We start from the raw sequence: 25,030 nt of genomic DNA on the forward strand, positions 1-25,030 counted from the left end.
GTTTCTGCGAAAGGGACGAAAATTTGTTTTATTTTTAGCCTTAAAAGACCTATCCTGAGGAAGGGCGTGGCCCTTTCCCCCAGTGATGTCTGAAATAATCTCTTTCAAGTCAGGGCCAAACAGCGTTTTCCCCTTGAAAGGGATATTAAGCAATCTGTTCTTGGAGGACACATCCGCTGACCAAGATTTCAGCCAAAGCGCTCTGCGCGCCACAATAGCAAAGCCTGAATTTTTCGCCGCTAATCTAGCTAATTGCAAAGTGGCGTCTAGGGTAAAAGAGTTAGCCAACTTAAGTGCTTGAACTCTGTCCATAACCTCCTCATAAGAGGATGCCTGATTGAGCGACTTTTCTAGTTCCTCGAACCAGAAACACGCTGCTGTAGTGACAGGAACAATGCATGAAATTGGTTGTAGAAGGTAACCTTGCTGAACAAACATCTTTTTAAGCAAACCCTCTAATTTTTTATCCATAGGATCTTTGAAAGCACAACTATCTTCTATAGGGATAGTGGTGCGTTTGTTTAGAGTAGAAACCGCCCCCTCGACCTTGGGGACTGTCTGCCATAAGTCCTTCCTGGGGTCGACCATAGGAAATAATTTCTTAAATATAGGGGGAGGGACAAAAGGTATGCCGGGCCTTTCCCATTCTTTATTTACAATGTCCGCCACCCGCTTGGGTATAGGAAAAGCTTCGGGGGGCACCGGGACCTCTAGGAACCTGTCCATCTTACATAATTTCTCTGGAATGACCAAATTGTCACAATCATCCAGAGTAGATAACACCTCCTTAAGCAGAGCGCGGAGATGTTCCAATTTAAATTTAAATGTAATAACGTCAGGTTCAGCTTGTTGAGAAATTTTTCCTGAATCTGAAATTTCTCCCTCAGACAAAACCTCCCTAGCCCCCTCAGACTGGTGTAAGGGCATGACAGAACCATTATCATCAGCGTCCTCATGCTCTTCAGTATCTAAAACAGAGCAGTCGCGCTTTCGCTGATAAGTGGGCATTTTGGCTAAAATGTTTTTAATAGAATTATCCATTACAGCCGTTAATTGTTGCATAGTAAGGAGGATTGGCGCACTAGATGCACTAGGGACCTCCTGAGTGGGCAAGACTGGAGTAGACATAGAAGGAGATGATGCAGTACCATGCTTACTCCCCTCACTTAAGGAATCATTTTGGGCAACATTACTATCAGTGGCATCATTGTCCCTACTTTGTTTGTCACATTTATCACATATATTTAAATGGAGAGGAACCTTGGCTTCCGAACATACAGAACATCGTCTATCTGATAGTTCAGACATGTTAATAGGCATAAACTTGATAACAAAGCACAAAAAACGTTTTAAAATAAAACCGTTACTGTCTCTTTAAATTTTAAACTGAACACACTTTTTTACTGAATATACGCAAAAGTATGAAGGAAATGTTCAAAATTCACCAAAATTTCACCACAGTGTCATAAAGCCTTAAAAGTATTGCACACCAAATTTGAAAGCTTTAACTCTTAAAATAACGGAACCGGAGCCGTTTTTATATTTAACCCCTATACAGTCCCTGGTATCTGCTTTGCTGAGACCCAACCAAGCCCAGAGGGGAATACGATACCAAATGACGCCTTCAATAAGCTTTTTCAGTGGACCTGAGCTCCTCACACATGCATCTGCATGCCTTGCTTCTCAAAAACAACTGCGCATTAGTGGCGCGAAAATGAGGCTCTGCCTATGACTAGAAAAGGCCCCCAGTGAAAAAGGTGTCCAATACAGTGCCTGCCGTTTTTTTTTAACAAAATTCCCAAGATTAAAATAACTCTCCAAAGTTATAAACCATTAAATATGCTTATAAAGTAATCGTTTTGGCCCAGAAAAATGTCTACCAGACTTTAAAGCCCTTGTGAAGCCCTTTTATTCTTATATTGAAAATTAAGAAAATGGCTTACCGGATCCCATAGGGAAAATGACAGCTTCCAGCATTACCAAGTCTTGTTAGAAATGTGTCATACCTCAAGCAGCCAAAGTCTGCTCACTGTTTCCCCCAACTGAAGTTAATTCCTCTCAACAGTCCTGTGTGGAAACAGCCATCGATTTTAGTAACGGTTGCTAAAATCATTTTCCTCTTACAAACAGAAATCTTCATCACTTTTCTGTTTCAGAGTAAATAGTACATACCAGCACTATTTTAAAATAACAAACTCTTGATAGAAGAATAAAAACTACATTTAAACACCAAAAAACTCTGAGCCATCTCCGTGGAGATGTTGCCTGTGCAACGGCAAAGAGAATGACTGGGGAAGGCGGAGCCTAGGAGGGATCATGTGACCAGCTTTGCTGGGCTCTTTGCCATTTCCTGTTGGGGAAGAGAATATCCCACAAGTAAGGATGACGCCGTGGACCGGACACACCTATGTTGGAGAAAAATGAATTAGCTAGCTTAAGGGCTTTAAGCTTGTGTGTAATCTCATCCAATGGAGCTGATTCAAGGGTCTCTTCCAGAGACTCAAACCAAAATGCTGCTGCAGCCGTGACAGGCGCAATGCATGCAAGGGGTTGTAATATAAAACCTTGTTGAACAAACATTTTCTTAAGGTTACCCTCTAACTTTTTATCCATTGGATCTGAAAAGGTGCAGCTATCCTCCACCGGGATAGTGGTACGCTTAGCTAAAGTGGAAACTGCTCCCTCCACCTTAGGGACCGTTTGCCATAAGTCCCGTGTGGTGGCGTCTATTGGAAACATCTTTCTGAATATAGGAGGGGGTGAGAAAAGCACACCGGGTCAATCCCACTCCTTAGTAACAATTTCAGTAAGTCTTTTAGGTATTGGAAAAACGTCAGTACTCGACGGTACCGCAAAATATTTATCCAACCTACACATTTTTTCTGGTATTGCAACTGTGTTACAATCATTCAGAGCCGCTAACACCTCCCCTAGTAATACACAGAGGTTTTCCAGCTTAAACTTAAAATTTGAAATGTCTGAATCCAGTTTATTTGGATCAGATCCATCACCCGCAGAATGAAGCTCTCCGTCCTCATGTTCTGCAAATTGTGACGCAGTATCTGACATGGCCCTAATATTATCAGCGCACTCTGTTCTCACCCCAGAGTGATCTCGCTTACCTCTAAGTTCTGGAAATTTAGACAAAACTTCAGTCATAACATTAGCCATGTCCTGTAGTGTGATTTGTAATGGCCGCCCTGAAGTACTCGGCGTTACAATATCACGCACCTCCCGAGCGGGAGATGCAGGTACTGACACGTGAGGCAAGTTAGTCGGCATAACCTCCCCCTCGTTGTTTGGTGAATGATGTTCAATTTGTACAGAATGACTCTTATTCAAAGTAGCATCAATGCAATTAGTACATAAATTTCTATTGGGCTCCACCTTGGCTTTTGCACATATAGCACAGAGATATTCCTCTGAGTCAGACATGTTTAACAAACTAGCAATTAAACTAGCAAGCTTGGAAATACTTTTCACTCAAATTACAAGTATTATGGAAAACGCACTGTGCCTTTAAGAAGCACAGAAAAAAATTATGACAGTTTAATAATAAGGAACCGGAATTGCCCCCATTAGTAATGGATAATTAACCCTTAATAGCAGAAAAAAATGTACAAAATATAAACGTCTTTTATCACAGTCAAAGCACAATCTCACAGGTCTGCTGTGAGTGATTACCTCCCTCAAAATAATTTTTGAAGACCCTTGAGCTCTGTAGAGACGATCCGGATCATGCAGGAAGAGAAACAGACTTTTGACTGAATTTTTGATGCGTAGCAAAAGCGCCAAAATAGGCCCCTCCCCCTCACCCACAGCAGTGAGGGAAGTTCAGTAAACTGTCTTAAATTAAAATAAACGACAGCCAAGTGGAAAAACAGTGCCCAAAAACAATTTTTCACCCAGTACCTCAGATAATTAAACAATTTAGCATGCCAGCAAAAACGTTTAAAATCAAATAACATGAAATGTCATTAAACAGCCTGTTGCTAGACGTTCCCACTGCAAGTTAGGCTAAAAATTATATGCATATAGTATTACCCAGAGAAGTGCCATTCCCCAGAATACTGAAGTGTACACATATATACATAAACAGCCTGATACCAGTTGCTACTACTGCATTTAAGGCTGAACTTACATTATATCGGTATTGGCAGTATTTTCTCAGTCAATTCCATTCCTCAGAAAATAATATACTGCAACATACCTCTTTGCAGGTGAACCTGCCCGCTGTCCCCTGATCTGAAGTTTACCTCACTCCTCAGAATGGCCGAGAACAGCAAAATGAATCTTAGCTACGCCGGCTAAAATCATCCAAAAACTCAGGTAGATTCTTCTTCAAATTCTACCTGAGAAGGAACAACACACTCCGGTGCTGTTTTAAAATAACAAACTTTTGATTGAAGATATAAAAACTAAGTATAATCACCACAGTCCTCTCACACATCCTATCTATTAGTTGGGTGCAAGAGAATGACTGGGTGTGACGTAGAGGGGAGGAGCTATATAGCAGCTCTGCTTGGGTGATCCTCTTGCACTTCCTGTTGGGGAGGAGTTAATATCCCAGAAGTAATGATCACCCGTGGACTGACTACACTTAACAGGAGAAAAATACATCTTTTTAATTCCTAAGGCTTTCCTCTGTGCTTCTTTAATCAAGATAGCATTTAGCTCTTTCCTGGTCTCTGCTAGTTGCTTAAATGACATTAAATCTTTTGGATTATTTTTATGAGTTATCTCTAATTGTCTTGTCTTTTTCGTCAAAACATCCGCGGTGTTATTGTAGGTTTTTCGTCTGAACGCTGTGTGTTTTATACATTCTCCTCGTAACACTGCCTTGTGTGCTTCCCATAAGATTGCGGGGGTTATGTCTTGTGATGTGTTAATAATGAAATATTCTTTCAGGGATTTAGTTAAAGCTTCCAATGTGGCTGGATGTCTCAGTAAAGAATCATCCATCCTCCATTTGAACGGTATGACTGGGTGATTTGGCCACTGGAGGGTTATAAGTGCAGCTGAGTGATCCGACCACGGAGTCGGTTGTATATCTGAGTCTTTGACCATAGACAAGTGATTCCTATCTACCCTTAAGTAATCAATTTGTGTGTATATGGACCATGGATGCGAGAAGAAGGTGTCATTTCTTTGACTTGGATGTTGTATGCGCCATATGTCGAGCATACCCAGTTGTATCATATAGTTGTATACTGCATTTGGTAGTCTTATGCATGGTGAGACCCTGCCTGTAGAAGAGTCCACAGATGAATCTAGTACCACATTGAAATCCCCTCCCAATATTAGTGTCCCTTTTTTATGTTCTGTGACCAGTTTCGCTAATTGTTGGTAAATTTATGTCTATTGCTGTTTGGAGCGTATATATTGACTGGGGTCACTGGCCTATTAAACAGTACCCCTATGAGGATCATTATTTGCCCTTCTTTGTCTGTCACCATATTCTGTAGACTAAAATGTATGTTTTGATGAAAAAGAATTCCCACCCCATTCCTTTTTGCCGAAGTGTGTAAGTTGAAGTACCCTGTTGGGTGGTCCCTAGATTTAAATGTTGGAGATGCTGATGCTAAAAAATTAGTTTCCTGTATGAATATGATAGAGTCTTTATGTTTATTGAAGGGCCTAAGGGCTATTGAGCGCTTAGTAGGTGAGTCCCTTTGTGTTTTGTGTGATTATTGTTAGCTGTATGTTTGTTTTAATGATGTACACTTTGGAGCAAATAAAAAGAATATATATAAAAAAAAATAAAAAGACAAAACTGGGCCTAACATTTACTTCCAGACGTGTGCATCCTTCTTATATGACGGTGAAAAGAATTTATCTGGATATTGATTCTCAGAATGGTTTGTTGGTAATGTATGGCAATTGTTATATATATTTAATATTTTAAATCAAAGGAATTCTTTATAGCATAGTTAAATTGTAGCTGTGATTTAAAAGGGTATTTTGTATTTTAAACTTATGTCTCATTGGCCTTTCTAGTCTAGAAATAATTATATTGATGTTAAGATTATTTTTTGCTAAGAATAGTTTTGTTTTCCAGATTTATTCAGTCAGTTTTCTTTATTGTGGAAATTTTTAAGAACTGCCCATAAATTGGCTATTGTGTTGATAATATACAAACTTCTCTAGTTGTTGTTGTTTAAGCATTGTAAGTTAGTGATACATATTTTGGCATTAGACTTGTGTTGTTAGCTAATTACAAATTGCCTTGTAAGTTTAATGGTAAGGTGTGATTTTAATAAGCGATTCATTAAGAGTAAGGTTAATTTATACAAATATTTATTTTATAACTTGCTTGGTATAGAAAATTGTAACAACATAGACATATATAATTGATTCATAATCTATTTTCTACATACATATAATCATTGTGTTTAAATAAAGATTAACTAATCAGAACTTTGGAAATATTGTTACGTAAATATATAATATGTTAGAGGTTACCACTGAAATAGAGTGTAATTAATATTGTAGCCTAGGTTATATCTAACACGTTGGAGTACACTGCTGAGATAATATTTATGGTGATATTCTAGCAGATATAATAGTATCAACAAAATGTATACTGATAAATCATATTGTAGCTGGCACACTCAAGGATTAATGTAAATGTATACGGATAAATAATTTTGTAGCTGGCACACTCAGGGTTTAATGTAAATGTATACTGATAAATCATATTGTAGCTGGCACACTCAGGGATTAATGTAAATGTATACTGATAAATCATATTGTAGCTGGCACACTCAGGGATTAATTTAAATATTTACTGAAAAATCATATTGTAGCTGGCACACTCAGGGATTAATGTAATGCATACTGATAAATCAAATTGTAGCTGGCACACTCAGGGATTAATGCAACTGTATACTGGTAAATCATATTGTAGCTGGCACACTCAGGGATTCATGTAAATTTATACTAAGAAGTCGTATTGTAGCTGGCACACTCAGAGATTAAGGTAAATGTATACTAGTAAATCATATTGTAGCTGGCACACTCAGGGGTTAATGTAAATGTATACTAAGAAGTCATATTGTAACTGGCACACTCAGGGATTAAGGTAAATGTATACAGGTAGCCCTCAATTTACGCCGGGGTTAGGTTCCAGGAGGAAAAGTTGTAAATCGAAACCGTTGCAAATTGAAACCCAGTTTATAATGTAAGTCAATGGTAAGTGAGGGAGTTAGGTTCCAGGCCCGGCTTAAAATTGTCATAAGTAACATCTAATGCATTATTTTTAAAGGTTTGAAATGAAGACTTTAAAGGCTAAACAGCATTATAAACCAAATAATATAGATTGCTTCATCATCAAACTAAGTTTAATGAACAATAACATTTGCTAAACATCACCTAATAAAATAATTACACAACAGATTGCATCATCATCAAACTAAGTTTAATGAACAAAAAGTTTTTTTACTTGCATTTTTCTGCAAACTGTTCAATGCATTGTTAGCATGTTAGATAATATTGGGTATGCACCTATTCTATGCATTTCAATCTGCAGTGATTAATAGGCAGTTAGGCACCCTCACCTCAAGCAGCTGGACAGGAGGATAATAGGGAAGTGGCTGCAAGATCTTGCTCGATGGGTCTTGTCTGATCTGTGTACACAGATCAATTTAAGGCTGTTAAACTTGCTTAACTTTGCTAAAACACAAGCGGACAGCTCCACCTACTGGCTATTTTAATTAGTGCACTGCTTTTCAATGCATTTCAAAAGCAGTCCCATGACTGAAAAAAAAGGTTGTTATTCTGAAACGGCGCAAATTGAACCGGCGTAAACCGAGGGCCACCTGTACTAATAAATCATATTGTAGCTGCCGCACTCAGGGATTAATGTAAATGTATACTGATAAATCATATTGTAGCTGGCACACTCAGGGATTAATGTAAATGTATACTGATAAATCATATTGTAGCTGGCACACTCAGGGATTAATGTAAATGTATACTAATAAATCATATTGTAGCTGGCACATTCAGGGATTAATGTAAATGTATACTGATAAATCATATTGTAGCTGGCACTCTTAGGGATTAATGTAAATGTATACTGATAAATCATATTGTAGCTGGCACTCTTAGGGATTAATGTAAATGTATACTGATAAATCATATTGTAGCTGGCACACTCAGAGATTACTTTAATAAAGAGTTTACAAGGCATACTGTAGCTGGTAAACTCAGGGATTACTCAAACTGGAATTAACAAGGCATACTCTAGCTGAAGCACTCAGGGATTACTGAAATTGGAACTAACAAGGCATACTTTAGCTGGTGCACTCAGAGATTACTCAAACTGGAACTATCAAGGCATACTGCAGCTGGCACACTCAGGGATTACTGGAATTGCAACTAACAAGGCATACTGAGGCTGGCACACTCAGGGATTACTAGAATTGGAACTAACAAGGCATACTGTAGCTGGTACACGCAGGGATTACTCAAACTTGAATTAACAAGGTATACTGTAGCTGGCACACTCAGGGATTACTGTAATAAAGAACTAACAAGGCAACCTGTAGCTGGCATACTAAGGGATTACTGGAACTAACAAGGCATACTGTATCTGGCACACTCAGGGATTACTGTTATAAAGAACTAACAAGGCAAACTGATACTGGCACACTCAGGGATTAATGGAATTGGAACTAACAAGGCAAACTGTAGCTGGCACACTCAGGGATTACTGGAACTGGAAATAACAAGGCATACTGTAGCTGGCACACTCAGAGATTACTGGAATTGGTACTAACAAGGCATACTGTAGCTGGCACACTCCGAAATTACTGGAATTGGAACTAACAAGGCATACTGTAGCTGGCACACTCAGGGATTACTGGAACTGGAAATAACAAGGCATACTGTAGCTGGCACACTCAGGGATTACTGGAACTGGAACTAACAAGGCACACTGTACCTGGCACACTCCAAAATTACTGGAATTGGAACTAACAAGGCAAACTGTAGCTGGCACACTCAGAGATTACTGGAACTGGAACTAACAAGGCAAACTGTAGCTGGCACACTCAGGGATTAGTGGAACTGGAACTAACAAGGCAAACTGTACCTGGCACACTCAGAGATTACTGGAATTGGAACTAACAAGGCATTCTGTAGCTGGCACACTCAGGGATTACTGTAATAAAGAAATAACAAGGCACAATGTAGCTGGCACACTCAGGGATTAGTGGAATTGGAACTAACAAGGCAAACTGTACCTGGCACACTCAGAGATTACTGGAATTGGAACTAACAAGGCATACTGTAGCTGGCACACTCAGGGATTACTGTAATATGGAACTAACAAGGCAAACTGTAACTGGCACACTCAGAGATTACTGTAAACTGGAAATAACAAGGCAAACTGTAACTGGCACACTCAGAGATTACTGTAAACTGGAAATAACAAGGCATATTGTAGCTGGAAAACTCAGAGATTACTGGAATTAGAACTAACAATGCATACTGTAGCTGGCACGCTAAGAGATTACTGGAATTGGTACTAACAAGGCATACTGTAGCTGGCACACTCAGAGATTACTGTAATAAAGTACTAACAAGGCAAACTGTAGATGGCACACTCAGAGATTACTGCAATAAAGAACTAACAAGGCAAACTGTAGCTGGCACACTCAGGGATTATTGTACTAAAGAAATAACAATGCAAACTGTATCTGGCACACTCAGGGATTAGTGTACTGAAATTAACAAGGCAAACTGTAAATGGCACACTCAGAGATTACTGGATTTGGTACTAACAAGGCATACTGTAGCTGGCACACTTAGAGATTACTGGAATTGGTACTAACAAGGCATTCTGTAGCTGGCACACTCAGAGATTACTGTAATAAAGATCTATCAAGGCAAACTGTAGCTGGCACACTCAGAGATTACTGGAATTCTAACTAAAAAGGCAAACTGTAGCTGGCACACTCAGAGATTACTGTAAATTGTAACTAACAAGGCAAACTGTAGCTGGCACACTCAGAGATTACTTTAATAAAGAAATAACAAGGCGTAGTGTACATGGCACACTCAGGGATTACTGTAATTGGAACTAACAAGGCATACTGTACATGGCACACTCAGGGATTACTGTAATTGGAACTAACAAGGCAAACTGTACCTGGCACACTCAGGGATTACTGTAATTGGAACTAACAAGGCAAACTGTACCTGGCACACTCAGGGATTACTGTAAATGGAACTAACAAGGCAAAATGTAGCTGGCACACTCACAGATTACTGTAAATTGTAACTAACAAGGCAAATTGTAGCTGGCACACTCACAGATTACTGTAATAAAGAAATAACAAGGCATGAGGGCGGGGCTTGGCCATGCTGGAACATGGCCACATAACGCTTGAGCTCCGGCACCACTCTTCCCTATCAGCCTTCCTGGGAGACATTACCCTGATGAAACCAGACCTAGTAAGCTAAATGGGGTAAACTGCCTATCGGGAACCTTTTGTCACAATGCAGAAACGCTTGGTTTAACTGCAACAGCGGACCCGACCCACAGCTACGCCACCTCTTTCACACGGCGCAGCCAACATAGGCCTATTAGGCTAAAACACTCTGGATACACGGAGGAGGCTCTGTGGCACTTAAGGATACCTTTCCTGAACTACTCCAGAGGCACATGGAGAAAACGAAGGAGTCGCTATGACGAACAGTCCCGGGCGCCATTTTTAATTTGGGGCCTGATAAACCTGCACACTCACACAGCAGGTTGGATCGGATGTCGCAGCAGAATGGAAAGTGAATGGGGAGCAGATCAGTCAAGCACACAAGGTACTAAATAATCCCGATGGTTGTTCTGCCTTTACATAAGTTATTCCCACATTGTGTAAGAACGAGAGGAATTGAGGAGAGGGGATGACGCAGTGACACATATTAATAAGAGAGGGTTAACAACCTAAATACCAACTGGAAAACATGTCGGCTGTATAGAGACCCTAACCTATAACATATGAGCAGCTCCCTAAATCTCTAAAGAGGGGTAGTATTATATAAAAACAAGTCTAAACTGACCTTCAGAAAAAAGGGGATATTAAACACATATAAGGTGCATCACAACCTACAGAAAGAGACGCTGAGAGCTACATAAACTTGAAAACCACAACATAAAGCACCTTATCACAGCTTTTATTTACATTTAAATATACCACTACTACTTGTAATAATGTCGTCTAGAAGACCAACAAAAACAGACAAAAATGGAAAACCTGCATCACAGACGACATCTGTATCTGCCTTTTTTACTCCCTCAGACCATGGGAAAACAGATACCCCCCCTCACCAAAAGAGCAATTACAAGGTACCCCCACCCAAACGGTTACCACTCCTCAGATCAGTCTATAACACAGCAGCAACTCTCTACTTTGCAAGCTACCATAGACAAACTGCCATCCAAGTCTGATATAGCAGATCTTAAATCCTTCATACAGTCAGAGATTTCCACTGTCAAAAAGGAAATTAACACTTTAGGAGCCAGAATCGAAGATCTGGAAGACAGCCAAGAAGTTATCAATTCCATGATAAATAACTCAGAATCAGGCCTATCACAGCAAGCTTCTCTGATCCACAACCTGCAAGACAAGGTGGAGGACTTGGAGAATAGGAGTAGGAGAAACAATTTGAGAATACGTAGAATCCCAGAAGATGTTTCAGCAGAAGACCTCCACTCCTACTTAACAGATCTCTTCAACTTTATTACCAAGTCCTCCACCTTCACAGAATTAGCCATAGAAAGGGCCCACAGGTCTTTAAGGCCCTGCCCTAAACCATCTGCGCCTCCAAGAGATGTGATTATCAGAATGCTACATTTCAAAGACAAAGAGTCCATCTGGTCAGCTGCAAGAAATATCCACCCCATATCATTCCAAGACAAGGACTTACAAATCTACCAAGACTGGTGCCCAACTACTATTGAACGGAGGAAATCCTTGAAGTTCATAACTTCGGTGTTACAAGATCACAAAATACGTTATCGCTGGGGATTCCCCTTCAGTTTGCTTATACCACATGAGGGCAAATTGCTGATATACAGAGAGTCTTCGGACTTGGATACTCTCTCCAAATCACTGGGCCTTACATTTGTCGCTCCACCCCTGCCTACAGATGAAGAGGGTGGATCCAGAGGTCTACCCAACAACAAAATGTCTTCGAACACACGCTCAGGTTGGACCTCCGTCCCCCTAAGGCACAGACAAAGTAATTTATCTACTCAACAGTATCTCCCACCTTGACCACCTTCTTCATTAGGACTGAGAGATTCTTTGGTCTAACCGCAGATAAGTATTAGTATAATCTCCTGACTGACATAACCTATTTTTCTAATAGAAAACTGTTTCCAGGTGAATTCTCAAGAGACGGTAAAATACACCACCTCCAAACCATTTCTTGATGGTTTTCTCACATGACAACGCTAACACCAATGTTATGGGACTAATGTGTTTATGAGATGATTGATTGTTTGTTAAGATATATTTAGATAAGAGTTAATATTTTTCCTCTCCTCATTATTACTTTGGAAGGTAAATTCAACCATCTAGCTGTTATATGGTCCCCCTTCCCCCTGTTTATGTCGACCTAGTTAACTGTGTTCACATTATGTTTCTACGCCGCTCATTGGCAAAGGCTAATATTTAAGCACCCCCCCCCCTGCAATTATTTGGCTTTACACATCTGACCCTATATGACTCACCCTCAATTTAAAGCCAGGCCTTGAAAGGCTTGTTTAAGATATACCTGCAGATGCCCATACATTAGGTGACACCTGATACTTTTAAAATAAAGAACCACCACCATCAAACAGTGAAACATAGATTAGACAGGGGTTAAACAGAGATCAAATTACCTCCTATTTTATACCAGGGAAAGTTAAGTTATATATAGTTAAGATCGTCCACCGAACCTTATAAGATCAGCCATACCACACCTCTAAAATTAAAGGGAGGCGATGATCACCTTAGCAGGAATGGGCTGCTGGGGAGGAGGGGTCACTCCTCCTTGTAACTCGTCGTTCTAACAACAAAAATGTTTGTATTATGTTTAACATTATGTTGTCTTAGTTGTTATCTGTTATTGTATGTTGATTTGTTCTTATGTTTATTTGTTGTCATGGACTGGGCAGCCACACACCACATATTATATGCAACCTCCAACGATTCTCTAATGTTTTTATTGGTAATAACTAAGATAAAACCTAGCAAACCAAAACTCCTCACACATGGCCTCGCAAACTAATAAAGGGAATAGTAGAAACATAATTTTTTCAACTATAAATACCAAGGGACTAAATTCTCCTAGGAAAAGAACAACAGCCTTAACTGACTTTAGGAGAAAAAAGGGAGATATAATACTTCTCCAGGAAACCCACTTCCTAAAAGGGAAAGAACCCAAAACATTCCAATATAAATTTGGTAAAAGTTATTATGCCTCTCATTCACAGAAAAAAATCCAGGGGGTGGGCATTCTGATCAAAGAGGGAATCCCATTCCAAGAAATCTCTGTCAATAGGGATAGAGAAGGCAGATATATCATTTTAACTGGTCTCTTATATGGCCTTCCCATAACAATAGTCTCAATATATGCTCCGCACACAAAACAACACTCCTTCCTTAAAAAGGTGGCAAACACTGTAATAGAACTTCAGAAAGGCACGTTACTAATTGGCGGGGATCTTAATCTACCACTAAACCCTAAACTAGATAGTTCCACTCAAACTGCATCTACCTCCAAAACTAATATTAGGAAATCGAATAACATACTGAGACAAATGGGGTGCTTAGATGTTTGGAGGATAGTAAACCCAGATGTTATTGACTACACATTTTACTCCTTCCCCCATAAAGTATACAGTAGACTTTATTATATATTTACATACATAACGAGCATGGGTTTAGTACGATCTACACATATTTCTTCGATAACATGGTCTGACCATGCAGGAGTTTTCTGTGCTTTAGAATGGCCCTCTAAACCTATAAATAACTACATCTGGAAACTAGATGACAGCTTACTAACCGACCCTGTCATTAGATTGAAAATACAAAACAAAATAGATGACTTCTTCCTACATAACGTACACACAGACACATCCCCTCAAATCAACTGGGAAGCCCACAAATGTACTATCAGAGGCGAGCTAATAGCCTATAAAGCTTATCTCTCTAAACTGAAGAGAGAGGCAATTACTACCTTTATCAAAGAAATATCCCAACTAGAGGAATCTCACAAAGCAAACCCTAAGGACACGTCCATTTTACAACTTCTACAAACTAAACGGTTCAGCTTAGCTTCCACTATTAGTAAGGAACAGAATAGGAGAGCCTTTTTATTTAAACAACATTCATATATAGACTTAAACAAACAAGGGCGCATGTTAGCCAGATATATAAAGAAAAAAAACCTTTCTCACTAGAAGATCTTCAAATAGTAATTAAAAATCTCCCCACTGGTAAAGCCCAAGGCCCTGATGGATACACGTACAAATATTTTTCGACATTTGCAGAACAATTATCATTACATCTATTACAATACTTTAATTCCATAGATTCTAATCACCCCTTCCCGGAATCGGCTCTTGAAGCGCATATAACTGTACTACTGAAACCTCAAAAACCTCCAGAAGAAACCACTAGCTATCGCCCAATTTCCTTATTAAATACCGACATAAAAATATACTCGAAATTGTTGGCTAATAGAATCAACGCCCTTTTACCTGATCTTATACACCCTGACCAAGTGGGTTTCGTAGTGGGAAGAGAAGCAAAAGACAACACGGTTAGAGCCCTAAATACAATCTTTTACGCTCAAGACCATAAATTACCACTAATAGCACTTTCCATTGATGCCGACAAGGCTTTTGACCATGTCGCATGGGATTATTTACAGCTCATGCTTCGGACCATGGGATTCAGGGAGGGGGTGATACAGAGAATATTCTCTTTGTACACCAACCCTAGTGCTAAGGTGCTAATAAATGGGACCCTATCAAAATCGTTTAAAATATCTAACGGGACACGGCAGGGATGCCCACTATCCCCCTTATTGTTCGCCTGTGTAATTGAGACACTAGCTGTCAAAGTCAGATCCCACCCAAACATTAAAGGAATCACAATAGATAACCAGCAATACATCATATCCCTATTCGATGACGACCTACTATTCACTCTGACTAACCCTGAAGTATCGTTGCCCTTGTTGATTGGAGAGTTCCATGATTTTCATGTCCTATCAAACTTCCTAGTTAATGTTACCAAGTCCGAAATATTAAACGTCACAATTGACCCTCATAAAAAAGAGCTACTAGAAAAACTAACACCATTTAAATGGAACAAACACCACCTTAAATATTTAGGAATTTACCTAGCCACGTCCGTAGAAGCGTTATTCCAACTTAATTATGAAAAGATCAAATTTGAAGTGATCAGAGACCTATCAACTTGGAGATCCAAAAAATTATCTTGGTTGGGCCGTATTAACTTAATAAAGATGAACATATTTCCCAGGATATTGTACATCCTCTAAACCCTACCAATTACCCTGCCAGAAACATATTTAAACTCCTTACAACGAGCTCTTAGCGACTTTACATGGCATAAAAAAACACCCTAGAATCAGTAAATCTGTTATGACAACACCTAAATTGCAAGGTGGATTGGGTCTTCCCAACTTAATTTATTATAGATATGCAATATTTTTGCAAAGAATTGTGGACTGGAATATTCATAAAAAATACAAAAGATGGGTAGATATGGAGCATGGAATAGCCCGAACACAGAACATTAGCAGACCATGTTGGGCCTTCAAATCACAAAAAAACATAACTTCTTGGACGACTATCACCATAGCAGAAACCTACAAACTATGGAATAGGATTTTAATTCTGTTTCCAAATCTTTCCACTAGATCCTCACCTTTAACATCTCTTATAAAGAATGGAGAATTTGACTTAGGGCCTAACATAAATAAACACTCCTTTCCCTCCCACCTCCAAGACTTCCCAGTCTGCTGGCTAGTTCAAAATGAACAGATCAAACCGCAAACAGCATTAACACAACAAGGCTTTTCCTGTTTATCTAATTGGTTTACGTACAGGCGAATCCACAACTTCCTATCGACACATACGCAATCCCCAAATACGACTAGACCATTAACTACATTCGAACAATTATGCATAAGAGCTCCCCCAATTCGCCATACCCTCTCACTGATATATAAGATATTGATTACACCATTCCCTGGACACCCTATCCCATACCTAGAGAGTTGGGAAAAAGACCTAGGAATAATAATTCCACAACACATAAGGACAAGGATAATTAGCACAACACTGAAAACCTCTATCTCCACAGCCACTACAGAAATTAACTTAAAGCTGCTCCATATGTGGTACTATACACCTCAAAAATTACACTGATTATTTCATAAATCTAAAAACAAATGCTGGCGATGTGGCCATGTCAACAGCGGTATGGCTCACATGTGGTGGTGGTGCATGGCCATCCAAAACCTATGGAGATCTGTTATATCCAAAATAGAGGATATACTTGAAACACAACTCCCGCTAGACCCCCTACTATGGCTATTAAACAAACCCCCTAAAATAAAACATAAACCCTCCCTCAAATTATTTTTCATAATGTCAAACAGTATAAAATTCTTGATAGCCAAAAACTGGAGGTCAAAGGACCCCCCCACTATAGAAATGTGGGTTCAAAGGGTATCTGAGCTAATCCACCTTGAAGAGCTTTATTACTTAAAAACTGACAGGATGGCAGGGGTGTATTAAGGCATAGGCCAACAAGGCCGGTGCCTAGGGCAGCAGATTTTTAAGGGGCAGCAGAATTTTGAGTCCCTAGGGCCACTCTACTGAACTCAGGGCCGGGTGGCTAAATCAACCAATTACTAATGACTTAAATGGCTGGCCCGGCTATTCCTATCCTATGGGATTGTATGTGGGTGCGCATGACGTGGTGACAGTGGAGGCGGAGCTCACTTGCGCAGCCTGGCCTGGACTGAGAGGGAATGCGGTATTCTTCCTGGCTCCACCGCGTGATTGAGACTCACACAGACTACACAGTGCAGTGTGCACTACAACGTGACCACTGTGAAACAGCATATGCCTTTCTCCCTTCAAAACATCTTCATTAGGCATTAAAATACTTAAACGGATTAGTCACTAAATACTTGTACATTTACTGTTTGTCTATCTGTCATACATGCAAAGAATAAGTATTTATTGCTGAATCTATACAACTATGTAACTTAAAACACAACTGACAATATGTTGCATTTAATACATTCAGAAACAATACAAGTATATACTTTATTATGATTGTATCATGTGACTTTATCCCCTAGGATACAATTCCTAAACCTATCATAACTACTGTTGTATTTTTTAAGTACTTTTAAAGGTCAGTTTGTATATTCATTACATATTTATCCAAGCAGATATTTTGCTTAAATAACTGTCAATCACCAAAGAAGATGTTTAAGGTTAAACAACTACCTACTGACAAACTATCATACAGTGAAGGATATTTTTTTCTGATATAAACACTTTAATCATCTTTAATAATGTCTTTATATATATATATATATATATATATATATATATATATATGTGTGTGTGTGTGTGTGTGTGTATATTATATATATATATTTTTGGGGAAGGGTGTAAAAAATTAAAAAAAATGTCTTTTTAAGTAGATGTTCACCAGGGCTTGCATTCACTCTGGTCACACACACACATATATATATATATATATGTGTGTGTGACCAGAGTGAATGCAAACCCTGGTGAACATCTACTTAAAAAGACATTATTTTTTTAATTTTTTACACCCTGCCCCAAAAATATTATGTCTAAAAAAAGGCCTTAAACCTGGGGTGGGGTGGGGTGGGGGGCAGCAGAATATTGAGTGCCTAGGGCAGCAAAAAAACTAAATACGCCCCTGATGGAAATATACTCTGAGATCCTAATAACATGGGAAACATACCTTAAAGATAACTAGATAGGGCTGACACTTGACATTATCCTAGAAGGGAAAGGGACACATTTGTTGGAGGTTATTGGTACTTATGGTAGATCCTATTATAGCTTATCTCTCGAGAGACAACCTATGTCGAAAAGTGTTGGTTAACCCAGTCCAATGTCAAGCTATTAAAAAGGAATTGGCTTAAAACATAACATGTGATGTCTCACTTTCAATGTATTACCTTGGAGCTGCCTCTCCACAATTTGTAATTCTACCTTTATAATTTTCTAAATAAAGCTAATTCAAAAAAAAAAAAAAAAAAGAAATAACAAGGCATACTGTACATGGCACACTCAGGGATTACTGTAATTGGAACTAGCAAGGCAAACTGTAGCTGGCACACTCAGGGATTACTGTAATTGGAACTAGCAAGGCAAACTGTAGCTGGCACACTCAGGGATTACTGTAATTGGAACTAGCAAGGCAAACTGTAGCTGGCACACTCAGGGATTACTGTAATTGGAACTAGCAAGGCAAACTGTAGCTGGCACACTCAGGGATTACTGTAATTGGAACTAGCAAGGCAAACTGTAGCTGGCACACTCAGAGATTACTGTAATAAAGAAACAACAAGGCAAACTGTAGCTGGCACACTCAGAGATTACTGTAATAAAGAAACAACAAGGCAAACTGTAGCTGGCACACTCAGAGATTACTGGAATTAGAACTAACAAGGCATACTCTAGCTGGCATACTCAGAGATTACTGGGATTGGAACTAACAATGCATACTGTAGCTGGCACACTCAGAGATTACTGGAATTGGAATTAACAATGCATACTGTAGCTGGCACACTCAGAGATTACTGGAATTGGTACTAACAAGGCATACTGTAGCTGGCACACTCAGAGATTACTGGAATTGGTACTAACAAGGCATACTGTAGCTGGCACACTCAGGGATTACTGTAATAAAGAAACAACAAGGCATACTGTAGCTGGCACACTCAGAGATTACTGGAATTGGTACTAACAAGGCATACTGTAGCTGGCACACTCAGATATTACTGAAATTAGTACTAACAAGGCATTCTGTAGCTGGCACACTTAGAGATTACTGGAATTAGTACTAACAAGGCATTCTGTAGCTGGCACACTTAGAGATTACTGGAATTAGTACTAACAAGGCATTCTGTAGCTGGCACACTCAGATATTACTGAAATTAGTACTAACAAGGCATTCTGTAGCTGGCACACTTAGAGATTACTGGAATTGGAATTAACAAAGCAAACTGTAGCTGGCACACTCAGAGATTACTGTAATAAAGAAATAACAATGCGTAGTGTAGCTGGCACACTCAGAGATTACTGGAATTGGTACTAACAATGTATACTGTAGCTGGAACACTCAGGGATTACTGTAATAAAGAAAAAACAAGGCATACTGCAGCTGGTACACTCAGGGAGATTGCTGGAATTGGTACTAACAAGACATACTGTAGCTGGCACACTCAGAGATTATTGGAATTGCTATTAACAAGGCAAACTGTAGCTGGCACACTCAGAGATTACTGTAATAAAGAAATAACAATGCGTAGTGTAGCTGGCACACTCAGAGATTACTGGAATTGGTACTAACAATGTATACTGTAGCTGGAACACTCAGGGATTACTGTAATAAAGAAAAAACAAGGCATACTGCAGCTGGTACACTCAGGGAGATTGCTGGAATTGGTACTAACAAGACATACTGTAGCTGGTACACTCAGAGAATACTGGAATAAGAACTAACAAGGCATACTGTAGCTGGCACACTCAGAGATTGCTGTAATAAAGAACTAACAAGGCATACTGTAGCTGGCACACTCAGAGATTGCTGTAATAAAGAACTAACAAGGCAAACTGTAGCTGGCACACTCAGAGATTGCTGTAATAAAGAACTAACAAGGCAAGCTGTAGCTGGTACACTCAGGGATTACTGCAATTGGAACTAACAAGGCATACTGTAGCTGGCACACTCAGGGATTACTGCAATTGGAACTAACAAGGCATACTGTAGCTGGCACACTCTGCAATTGGAACTAACAAGGCATACTGTAGCTGGCACACTCAGGGATTACTGGAATTGGAACTAACAAAGCAAACTGTATCTGGCACACTCAGGGATTAGGGATTACTGTAAATTGGAACTAACAAGGCATACTGTAGCTGGCACACACAGGGATTACTGTAAATTTGAACTAACAAGGCATACTGTAGCTGGCACACTCAGAGATTACTGGGATTGGAACTAACAAGGCAAACTATATCTGGCACACTCAGAGATTACTGGAATTGGAACTAACAAGGCAAACTATATCTGGCACACTCAGAGATTACTGGAATTGGAACTAACAAGGCAAACTATATCTGGCACACTCAGAGATTACTGGAATTGGAACTAACAAGGCAAACTGTATCTTGCACACTCAGAGATTACTGGAATTAGAACTAACAAGGCATACTGTAGCTGGCAAACTCAGGGATTACTATCTCTGCTCTCTCCTTTAGAGTAGTCACTCTACACTATCTCTGCATAAATATGCTTTAACATGTTTTCATCCAGTCAACACAGTAGTTGCATAATCAACAAATGCAAGATAACAAGACAATGCAATAGCCCTTAGTCTGTTTTGTGACACTTTTTTGTTTTGCTAAACAGTTAATCAAAGCTCTGAGGACACGCTAACCCGGCGAGCGTTAACTTGAATTGCACTTAAGCTATCCTGTTTAATTTCAATTTGTAGTACGAGCGATAAACCCGACGCACGCAAAAACACCTGCGATAAATCCATTATCGCTTGCACGTAACTGTTAGCTCTTCAATTGCTCCACTAATCTAGACCTAAATGTTTTGTCAATTGGCCTTTAATACCCTTTTTCAGCCATATTAAAACATACATTTTCCATAAAATACAAGAAACGTTCAGTATGTGGCATCTTGCAAATTCCATTGCTTATTGTGCAGGGAAACTGCCACATGTCACCCACGTGAAAAAAATGGCAACAACAAAAAAGAGTGATTTCAGCATAACTAAAAATACCAGGAATTATGTAAATATAGCAGCACTGCATGTGTCACTGTTTAAGCTCTTTGTGTCTAAAAAAAGTCAATGTTACATTTTCATGTCATTCCTCTTGTGAATGCACAAATAATTACTCTATTTTTGTAGTTACTAATCCTGCACGTAGTGACATAGTGATTAATGCCGTTTGGAGTTGCAAAACCTGTTTACTAGCAAGTAGTAAAAATGTGATTCCTCTCAGGAACTACTGTGTCACTAAATTGCTTTGATACTTCTCATGCTAAGAAAAAAAAAAGAGAGAGAGAAACCCAGCCCTCCTACACACAACTCTCATAACAGGTTGAGAAAGGAGGAAGTGATAAGCAGAGTTGCTGTACCTCAGCTCCCTCTCACTGTGTGAGCCTTTACTGGCTGCTGCAGCCTACAGAGCTCCTTATGTGAAGCAGCTATCACTTAACTGAAGCACGTTGTCCCCAGTCCTCCCGATGCCTGTACATTTTGGATGATTCCTACATATGTTTTCAGTAGCACAGGGATGAACCATGAGAGGGGTGTAGGTGAGCCCCCTCTTTCTCCAAAAGGGGCTAACATCAAGAAGCGGTTGAGTGTAGAGGAATTGCGCCTCTTCTTTGAGGCTCAGTGCTCAGAGGATAAAGGTAACCAGAGGGAATTAAGGAAGAGAAGGATGGGGAGTGGGAGCTGGCACAGGAGTAATGGACAGATATTGGAGGAAGCTAGAAGGGGCAGCTGGGACACTCCGCTGCGTACTTACACTATCCCACAGCTTCTAGTGACCAGCTCTGAAGAGCCCCCACCACCAAGCCCTGGACCGGGGATGCTGGAATTGTCGAGTTGGGAAGGACTGAATGCTGATAGTTTGCTAAAGACATCTCAGCGGCGACTTTCTGTGTCCACTGCATCCCTATCTTCTACTGGATCTTCCTCTGTTCTGGAAGACTCTGAGGATGACTTACTAAGTGACAACGAGAGTAAGAGCCAGGGGCACGTGGACTTAGAGAACAGTTATGAGCAGACCCAGGTAAGTGTGTGAGTTAGAGATAAGTGTGTAAATGGCAGATGGAAAAAGTGCTGAGAGTAAAAGTGTTATAAAGGGTTAGACAAAGGACTGAGAGGGCAAACAATACAGAAAATGTGCTGAAATGGAAAGGGCAAGCGTTGTATTCACTAGAAGGGGAGTGTTAAAGAGCGCTGGGAAACCTTGTGTCAACAACACTGATGGGGCAAGCCCTGTATAGGGAGGGTAACTAGTTGGCAATGGCAGGTATCATACAGTAATGTGACAAATATTAACGCTATACAGAGTGCTGATGAGGGGCAATCTGGCACTGACAGGATGCTAGGGGGGGGGGGGGGGGGCAATTAATTATTAGCAGAAGCATATGCTATTAGCATGTGGTTCAAAACTAATAAGGAGCATTGTGATAACTATAAATCTGACTGTACAATGCAAGCACCTTACATTTACACATTACCAATTCATTTTACAAGCAGTACATATTTATATGTAAAGCACTGATATCATTTAACAATGGAAGCACTAGCATATAGCTAAAACAATGAAAATATGGATTTTTATGAGAAATACAAACCTGCCAGCATACCCTTGACATTTTTGATCTGTGTAATGGTGTTTGTCCATGACAATTTAAATCTATCTACTAAGCTTTCTGTGAGCTATCATGTGCAGAATTACTTCTGAATATTTTGTTCTTCATTATCTGTCATTATGTTATTATATTTACAAGGCACCAACATGTTAACACAACTAACCATAGAATTCGTAATCTCCTAATATTTTTTTCTTCTGAATTAAACTTTCCTTCTAAATTTCTTAAATTCATTCATTTGTTTAAAATATATTTATTTATTGAATTTTTCTCTTACAAACAATCTGATTTTTTTTTACTTTAGACCATATAGATTTTTAAAAGCCTTCTTTTTAACATCTAGGGACCTTTTGAAAGTAAAGCAATGATAATTTTGAATAATGTAGCATTATTACTTAGTTTTTAGGTTATTTTAAGAAATAATCTCACTGGATTTTCCTGCTGTGTTGCTTATTCTAAATAATCGGAAGCATAATTCCAAGTTCCTTTCCACTGTTGTTAACGTTGCCTGGGTACCTAATGAAACAGTATTCCTCTTTTTTTTTCTTGTGTCATTGCTAATTTTTGTTTACCTTCTCCCCCACTAATACTACTCTTGCTGCAGTTCTTTTTGTTAAAGCTTTATGGCTCAAATATATGAATATGCTGGTGATCATAGTTCCCAGGCAGGGATCTTGTCCACTTGTGTTTGTGGGCAGCAATACAGCAATCACCTGCACCCTGCTCTCAAGCTATCAATTGAGAACAAGTATGTCAATTATCCTGTGAGCACTGACTATCCTTCAGTCAGTACCATATCCACTCAACTATGTTAGGGTTCAGTTTGGTAGATTAGAACAGTATCACATTTGTAATTATATAAGCTATATTAATTTTTTATGCTTATGTAGTTACTTTAGTTATACAGTTAAAGTCAGCTAATGCAGTTGGTAACTTTATAACAACTAAAAATGTTGCTTATTATTATTGTTAGACTATTATAATATTACTAGAGCTTATCACATTTACCCCGACCCTTCTATTAATATATTCTTCTCAAAACTGTAATTTATAAATGGATGTCAGTTAATTAAAGGGACATGAAACCCCAAATTTTCCTTTCGTGATTCAGATAGACTGGAGCATGTGATTTTGAACAAATTTACTCTTCAATAAAAGATATCATGAGAACAAAGCAAATGCAATAACATAAGTAAATTGGAAATTTGTTTAAAATTGCATGTTCTATCTGAATCATGAAAGTTTAATTTAAACTGAGAAGGGAATAGCATGACTGTACCTGCAAATGCCAGATGCACACTCCTTTGCAAGTCCCAGGACTAGCATCCTGACTGGCTGCTCTAAGTCCTTTTACAATGGGATGTGGGTACTGAGGAAATTTTGAGGTAAAAATATCTTCCTTTTTTATATAGAGATGTTCAGGAGATATTTTATAGCTTTTTACAGATATGCTGCATTACTTTTAAAAGGACGTGAAACCCAACATTTTTCGTTCATGATTCAGATAGAGAATACATTCCAATTTACTTTCTTTTATCTAATTTGCTTCATTCTTAGATATCCTTTGTTGAAGAAATAGCAATGCACATGGGTGAGACAATCTATGTTCAGACACCAATCAGCAGCTGCTGAGCCTATGTAGATATGCTTTGCAACAAAGGATATCAAGAGAATGAAGCAAATTAGATAATAGAAGTGAATTGGAAAGTTGTTTAAAATGGCATGCTCTTTCTAAATCACAAAGGAAAAAAATCTGGGTTTCATGTCCCTTTAAAGGGACAATAAAGTCATAATTAGACATTCATGATTCAGGCAGAGCATATCATTTTGAACAACTTTCTAATTTACTTCTATTATTTATTTTGCTTCCTTCTCTTGTTATCCTTTGCTGAAAGGTTTATCTAGGAAAGCTCAGGAGCAGCAATTTCTAGCTGCTGATTGGTGGCTGCGTATATATACTGATTGTCATTGGCTCACCCATATGTTCAGTTAGGGACCAGTAGTGCATTGCTGCTCCTTCAACAAATTATACCAAGAGAATGAAGCAAATTTGATACAGGAAGTAAACTGGAAAGTTGTTTAAAATTGTATGTTCTTCCTAAATCATGAAAGAAAAATTGTGGGTTTCATGTTCCTTTAAGTGCCATAACATTTGGGTATCATGTCCCTTTAATAAAGCAACCTTAAATCAACCAAATGTGTAGCTCTATAGCTAAGTGAAATGTCTTTGAGCAAAAGCTCTTTTTTAAGCTTGATGTGCATTAAAATCACAGTGTACTTATGAATTTAATGTGGAAGATCAATATATATATATCAAT

General features: G+C 39.0%; 1 protein-coding gene across 1 annotated transcript in view; it reads left to right on the forward strand.

Moving 5' to 3' along the window:
• The first annotated feature begins 21,438 nt into the window (after positions 1–21,438).
• The window catches only part of ITPKA (inositol-trisphosphate 3-kinase A), a 233,895-nt gene continuing 230,303 nt past the window's right edge, over positions 21,439–25,030 (forward strand). Inside the window, exon 1 of the mRNA XM_053697718.1 lies at positions 21,439–22,123. Coding sequence (XP_053553693.1) covers positions 21,587–22,123 — 537 coding nt within the window. The 5' untranslated portion in view covers positions 21,439–21,586. The remainder of the gene's footprint in view (positions 22,124–25,030) is intronic.

Source organism: Bombina bombina, chromosome 1 (genome assembly GCF_027579735.1).
Source record: "Bombina bombina isolate aBomBom1 chromosome 1, aBomBom1.pri, whole genome shotgun sequence".
Lineage (NCBI taxonomy): Eukaryota > Metazoa > Chordata > Amphibia > Anura > Bombinatoridae > Bombina > Bombina bombina.